Source organism: Apis dorsata, unplaced genomic scaffold (assembly GCF_000469605.1).
Source record: "Apis dorsata unplaced genomic scaffold, Apis dorsata 1.3 scaffold_112, whole genome shotgun sequence".
NCBI classification, from domain to species: Eukaryota; Metazoa; Arthropoda; class Insecta; order Hymenoptera; family Apidae; genus Apis; species Apis dorsata.
The window spans coordinates 574,221-581,410 of NW_006263407.1; the positions used below are offsets into that span (position 1 = coordinate 574,221).

At 22.8% G+C, this 7,190-nt stretch overlaps 2 protein-coding genes across 6 annotated transcripts in view; both read right to left on the reverse strand.

Moving 5' to 3' along the window:
- The window catches only part of LOC102675358 (tetratricopeptide repeat protein 27), a 3,487-nt gene extending 1,934 nt beyond the window's left edge, over positions 1-1,553 (reverse strand). Inside the window, exons 1-5 of the mRNA XM_031508912.1 lie at positions 1,539-1,553; positions 725-770; positions 523-580; positions 372-438; positions 4-297 (exon numbers count right to left, since the gene is read on the reverse strand). Coding sequence (XP_031364772.1) covers positions 4-297; positions 372-438; positions 523-580; positions 725-770; positions 1,539-1,553 — 480 coding nt within the window. The remainder of the gene's footprint in view (positions 1-3; positions 298-371; positions 439-522; positions 581-724; positions 771-1,538) is intronic.
- Positions 1,554-2,823: 1,270 nt separating this feature from the next.
- Positions 2,824-7,190, reverse strand: part of LOC102680887 — an 8,617-nt gene continuing 4,250 nt past the window's right edge. Inside the window, exons 1-5 of one of the 5 annotated variants that reach the window (XM_006612395.2) lie at positions 7,029-7,159; positions 5,298-5,435; positions 3,534-3,979; positions 3,144-3,309; positions 2,824-2,977 (exon numbers count right to left, since the gene is read on the reverse strand). In XM_006612395.2, coding sequence (XP_006612458.1) covers positions 2,873-2,977; positions 3,144-3,309; positions 3,534-3,979; positions 5,298-5,435; positions 7,029-7,055 — 882 coding nt within the window. In that variant the 5' untranslated portion in view covers positions 7,056-7,159 and the 3' untranslated portion in view covers positions 2,824-2,872. Of the gene's footprint in view, positions 2,978-3,143; positions 3,310-3,533; positions 3,980-4,059; positions 4,208-5,297; positions 5,436-5,925; positions 6,263-7,028; positions 7,160-7,190 lie in introns of those variants that run through there. The other 4 variants (XM_006612398.2, XM_006612396.2, XM_006612397.2 and 1 more) reach the window with 4 other exon arrangements.

Consider the following 7,190-nt stretch of genomic DNA (forward strand, 5'->3'; position numbering starts at 1 on the left):
AACTTCTTCCCAAAGTTTAAGTTTCAAGAAAACATCTAAAGCTCCTTTTACTAATCCAAGACTTAACATCAATTGTGCATACATTTGTTCTAAAACCCAAATTGGTTTAAGACCACTAGCAAAAAATAAGTCCATTCTATTTGCAACAGAAACTTCTGTTTTATTTAATTCATGTATTAAATATTCCATTTGCATCATTGACCGTTCAACAGTTCGTTTATCTCCAGATTCCAAAGAACATCGATTATAAAGAGATGCCATTTTTAAAGACCAATTTCTTGTATTATTTATCACAACCTATTGACAAATTATTGAAGAATTTCCTTCAATACTGAATTGAATAATTGATATGATAAAATAATAATACTTACAGTTAAATAAGGTTTTATTTCTTCATCTGTTAATTTATCTTTTGGTTGTGATAATTGCAACTGAATACTAATAAAAATAAAAATTATAATAAAACAATTTTTTTCTTATGATATAATAAACATATTCAACAAATATAAAATATATTCTTACTATTTTGCTAATATTATAGTTTCTTCTACAGCTCCTATTTGCGTATTTGCTATATTTTCTGAATATTCAATATGTTCTAATCTAATTTCATCATTTAAATCCAATGATTTTGGTAAATTTTCACAACATCTAAAAGAAAATTGTTTTTTTTCCAAATTTATTCTTAAAAACAATTGTGCCTTTTCTTTCTGATATTTTGTACGTTTTCCCAATGCACCTTCCAAATCTAAACTTAATTTTGCTTTTTCCTGAGCAAGTTTAATATATTTTTCTGAATTATGAATTCTTCTATAATAAAAATAAAATTGTGCAGCTTCAATATAAAATAATGTTTCACAATGAATATTTTCTTGCAATAGTTGCAAATTATTAATTTTATCAATTAATTGTTCAGTTTCATCAAATATCATACCAGAACTTTCATTTAATATTAGTTGATTTAGAAAATTTGCTCTAAATAACCACCATATACAACTTTTATAAATATTTTGTAAGATTTCATTAGAAAATATTATCTTTGAAAGATAAAGAAGATCTAACATTTTAACATTTGCATTGCATTCGTCATATAAAGATAAATCTTTAAATATATTTTTATTTTTAATATTTTGCCATTCAATGTTTTTTTCAACTTGTGGACCTGTCCAGTTGCATTGAATAAAATATAATAAAGAAGCTATGCCAGTGCAAAGCCAAAAATCATATAAATTTGTTTTTTCTATATTTTTATGTATTATCTCGTCATAATTGCTGCATTCTTGAATTAAATTTAAAAATAATTTATTATTTATTATATCTTCATATTTTCCATTTAATATATTTTGTACACAAATAGGTAAATCACAAACTGAAATAAATAAAATTAAAACAATATTTAATTAAGTTAAAATATATAAATAATAGAATATAACCTAATTCAATATGTAAATATATTCTAAAATTATTCAATTACCATCATTTTTTACGAAATTGATTAATAATAAAATTTCAGTTTCTTTATTTATTATTTTATTTACATCTGGAACATTCATTGCTATAATATATCACTTAAAAACACGTGGAAAAATATATATATATGAATAATACAAGATTAAAATGAAAGAACAAGGAGAATACTTTCTTCGATTGCTTCGATATATGAATTGTATAGAATTCCTAACATGGAGGATAAAATTTAACCTTATTTTATATTACAAAGCATTTATATAAAGTTAATAAATTTAAGGATTCATTCTAAGAAAAATAAATACGAAAGTTGATATACAAAAATGTATATTGATATATAATCAATTGATAATTATTGATAACAATATTGATAACAAATTGAAATGTATACGATATACAAAAATGTTAATTGAGGTTTATTTGTATTTGTTTTAATTTTTATTTCTTAAATTTTATTTATTATTGTATCTGAAAACCCTGTATGTTTTATAAATAGATTAGATTATATATATGATAATATATTTATTTATTTATTAATATGAAAATTACATTAATATATTTGTTATTAATTGTTTATATTTCTATATATTTAAAATTTTAATATTTATGAAACAGTTTCTGTAGTTAGAATTTGATATGTTTATATAAAAAAAATATGTTTCTTTTTATTATATTCTATTTATTATATATTTTATTTTCATGTAAAACAAATATTTTTAATACATTTTAAATACTTTATTGTCAATACTTTATTATTTAAAATCAAAAAAATAAAAGAAAATTTTAAAATATATATCTTATTAACCACATAATGCACATAATTGCATAAACTATTTATTATTATTATTATTAGAACTATACTATCACATATGCAACATATAATAAATTGAATACACATAATTATTCTTTACAATTAATTAAGTATATAACAAAATCCTTGTTTATGAGATTATTAATATATATTATATATCATATTTTAAAGAAAATTTTTAGAATTATGGATTCAGTCATTTTTGTGTGATTATATAACAGATATATTACAATTAATCAGCAGATATATTAAATATATATGCTTGTAATACTTAGCAATATTTTTTATTCCCTACAAAAAAAAGATAATTTTTTTCATTGTAACTAATTTTTTTAATACTGAAAGCATTTAAAAAAAAATATTAAATATAATATATGTTTATTCAGGTAAACCAGTTTTGAATAAATATCTATCTTAACATTAAATAAATTAATTTAAAAATTTGATAAGTGAATAAATCCAGTAATATGTATTAGTATGAAATATGTTTCAAAAATTTTATAAAACTTTGATACCATTTTGAAATATTTTTAAAAAATGATATAAAAATGATATAACATTGATAATTTATTTTTTACAAAATAATCCAGTTTTTCAGAAATTTAAATCATTCTCGTTGTTATTGTCATTAGATTCCTTTTTTGCAGCTATCAAATTTTCCCATTGCGCGATGAGAGTGCTTCGACGTCGTGGATTAGGCTATTTAATACAATTAAATAATTATCATTGATTCATCATTGATCGAAAATATGGATACATAACATTTCCAATTTACTATTTAATAAGACAGATAATTAACGATCGATAAATAAACAAATTATATAAATATTAATATTAAAAACATATGTATTAGTTTTATTAGTACCTTGTGTTTTCCTTTAGTTTCTTTTTCTATTTCATCTTCATTTAAAGTATTTGTTGAGGTACCGCTTCTTAATGAATTTGAGCCATCATAAATATCGGAATCGTTATCATTTCCAATGTCCAAAAGATTTGGTTGAGATTTAGCTAACATCTGTGATCGCATTAATCTAAAAATCCATATAATTATATTATTATTATTTTGTGAAATAAGAAAAATATAACTTAGTTATATTAATATAATATCTCAATGATATATTCAATCCAATAAAAATATATTATTGAAAATAATATTATATTATAGATTATATTAATATAAATAATATTAAAATTTAAATATAACAAATTATAAATATTCATACACTATCATTTAACTGTAAAAACATAAAGTTACCTAAGCTCATTTTCCCGTTCTTTCATTTCATGTAATTCCTTTTGAATTTTTTCTTCTACAGGCACATATCCTTTTCTAATAGGAGGTTTTTTAGGTTCATTATCTGGTTCAAGTTGAATTTCCAAATTCCTATTAAAAGCCTTGATACTCAATGGATTAAGTGTGATACTGGGTGATGAAGGTGGTGTTAACGTATCATTATCTATAGATTTTGGTTTATAAATTTTTCCACGAGTTGCCAGAAACCTATGCATCAGCCCTTTTTGACTAGGTGCTGTTGCGAAACGCAAAGGTGTTGGAGTGGTGCGACTAGATATCACTCCATTCGTCATCTTTGGCGTTAAGGGTGGTGTAGATGGTGTTAAGCTGATAGCTTCTAGAATTTGTGGAGTAGATGTTGTTCTCTTCAATTTTCCCGAAACCAAAGCCTGTGGCATACGTCGTACCTAATAAACAAAATTTTTGTTGATTTAATTATATATATTAAATATATATTATATATTACATATATTCCTTTTGTTATTACATAAATTGTTGTAATTAAAATTGCTACAATTAAAATAAGTATAATTAAAAATAGCAAATAATACATTTCTTCACTTGATTACAAGAGAACCTGAACAAGTGAAGTCCAAATGAGCTCTCTTGTGTAAAATATTTTTAAAAAATAAAACTATTTACCTGAATATAAAAAGATCGAAATGACCTTTGTAACGCATACGCTATCTATTTGCAGCTATCAATTATACGAGAGCATATTTTAACTATTATCAGCGCAACACAATAATTACGTTACAAGTTAAAAAAACTATTTCATGGTAAACGGCATTACATTTAATATATATCAGATAATATATATTATATATATATTAAATAAAATATTTTCATTGAAATTCTGATTGTATTGTAAAAATTAAATGCAACCGGCTTTGCGAAATAAATGTGCAAACTATTGTATTCTATAGCAATTACTTCAAACACTTTATTAATTAACGTAAAATATATAAAACCGCAATCATGTTTGCGTTTTTATTTATATTATTAAAATATCACTAATTTAATGAAAAAAATTTATTATAATGTGAATCTATGATATTCATTACATTCTGCATACTGTTTTTATAATTCACTGAATCTATTCTGTGCGGAGAATATTTTGAAAAAAATTGCTATAAAATAATAATTTATGCTATAAAATATAATTTAATTGATGAATAATAATAAATTTTTATCACTTATTTTTATTAAAAAAAAATAATAAAAAAAGACTAATCTGTTTTTTATTGGATGAATCATTAAAACTTCTTGAAACTTCTGATAAAGAAAATGATACGTATTTTAACTTACTTAATGATATTTTTAAATATATATGACATCAAATTAATTTTTTTATTTTAAATTTTTTTATTTAAGATTTTATATGTATACATATGTATTATTTTTTTTTAATATACATATATAATACATGAAAATTTTTAATGAAATTTTAATTCTCTTTCAATTTATAGTATCAAATTTTATTTTTCATTGATTCTCATCACGTATGTAATAAGATTGATACAATGCATCGTGAATCATTAAATCTGTGACTGCATGTTTAATTACCCTTGTTTCTTATGAACAGTCATAAGTCATACGATGCATTTTGTTCTTATAAGGACTATATCCATTTACTCTTTCTTTCTTTCGTTCAACGACCTTGAACACGGTCAACATGAATGTATACATATATATATATATATATACATGAAGTTTTAAACGTACCTTGGAATCCACCGTCTCGTGGGACGTGGTTTTAATGCTACCCACGTTTCTGAGCTCGTGCTCTCTCTCTGTGACCTCTTCGATCTCCTTTTGTATTCTGTCTGTTGCCTTCTTCAACTGCTCCAACCTGTGCTCCGCCTGTAACAAAATGAAATCATGTTAGTATGAATTTCATCTTCCATGAATAAAAATATGAAAAATGGAAAAAGTTAAAAAAAATAAATAAAAAAAAATAAAAATTGAAATCTAATTTCTTTTTTCCGTTGATTTATCTCGATTTATCGCATGTTTCTCTAAGTGTGAAGTAGTCAGTGTCAAAGCGAAGACGATGAACGTCCTCCGTATTTTCTCGATTTTTCCAGCCAAGGATTCATGACACATACATTCATACAAACTCACGTAATTATATCTGATGTTTCAGATTGTTAAATTAATGATGATGCAATCTGACCCATGAATTTTGTTTCTAATTTTAACATAAATCGTGTGATCAGTTTAAACACAGGTCTCTGAATGTCTTTGTGGTTTACAAATCTTTCTGTTATGCGAATAATATCTCTTGATTCTTCTTTACGTAAGAGAGAAAAAGCGAATGAGAAAAAAATTAAGATGGAAAAAAAATACAAACCACGAAGCGAATCAAATTCCAGGCTATTTTGCGTCGAACGTCCGCGCTAACGGGAAGCGAATTCCAGAAAACTAGCCACGACTATACGATTAACCTGTTCTTTCGCCGATATAATTCATCAAAACTCTTATAATACGCTTTTAGACAAGGTAATTAAATTTTTTTACGAGAACGAATATACACTATTCTTAACTTCGTTTGTTTGCACAAGTTGCGTCGTGCAGAATGGATCGGTCTTCTTTTACGAACGCAATTTAACAAATTGTTATTGTTTCCGCATTTACTTATACTTTCGAAATTCTGTAAATTCAAACATGCACTACCAGTCACGTGTGCCGTTTTGTACACTTTTGTAATAACAGTACGCGAGCTTTATCAAAGCGTAGCAAATGATTAATGGTAAATTTATAATCAGAAGTTTTTTAAGAAATCAATGGATTATATTATGTATATTTTATATATATTTAAATTATTTATTAAAAAGGATTATATTTATTATCTATTAATAATAGATCATACTTAAATAATATTATAAGATACATAATTTATCGGCTTACATTGATTTTAGATATTTTAGATATTACTGTTTGAATTAATCTTTTATCAATTTAGAAAGATTTTTTTTTATTCTAATTATATTTTATCAATAATTTTCTTTTTTGCACAATCAAACATAATATGCTATAATAAAATTTTACAAGTTACAAATATGATATTTATAAATTCTTTTGTATAATAATAAAAATTTAATAGAAAATTAAATACAAAATTTCAAAATTTATAAAAATTCTAACAAAATTATAAAATTAAAAAAAAAGAAATCTATAATCTATATTATATTCATTATATATTCATTAATATTATTAATCGATAAGTTATTGTGTAATAGGATCCTAAAAATAAAGTTTTTTTCCTATAACAAAATATTTTATAAATTAAAACTTACGACTTTATAAATATCAATTAATATATCCATATTTTATTATATGTACATGTAGCTGGAATAATTATACGGAATTATTATAAATTTTGAAAAATAATAATAATAATAAAATAATAATAATAATAAAATAATAAACTTTGATAATAAAATTACAACTTACTGAAAATAAATAAGCATTTGGATACATTTCAGTAGACTATGTTTTTGAACACGTTTTATATTCTCATTAAAGAAAAGAAAAAGAAAACAAATTATGTTTTTCTTTCAATATTTCTTTAAATCTTCACTTCACTTTCTTAAAGAAAAAAAAAAAAAAAAAAAA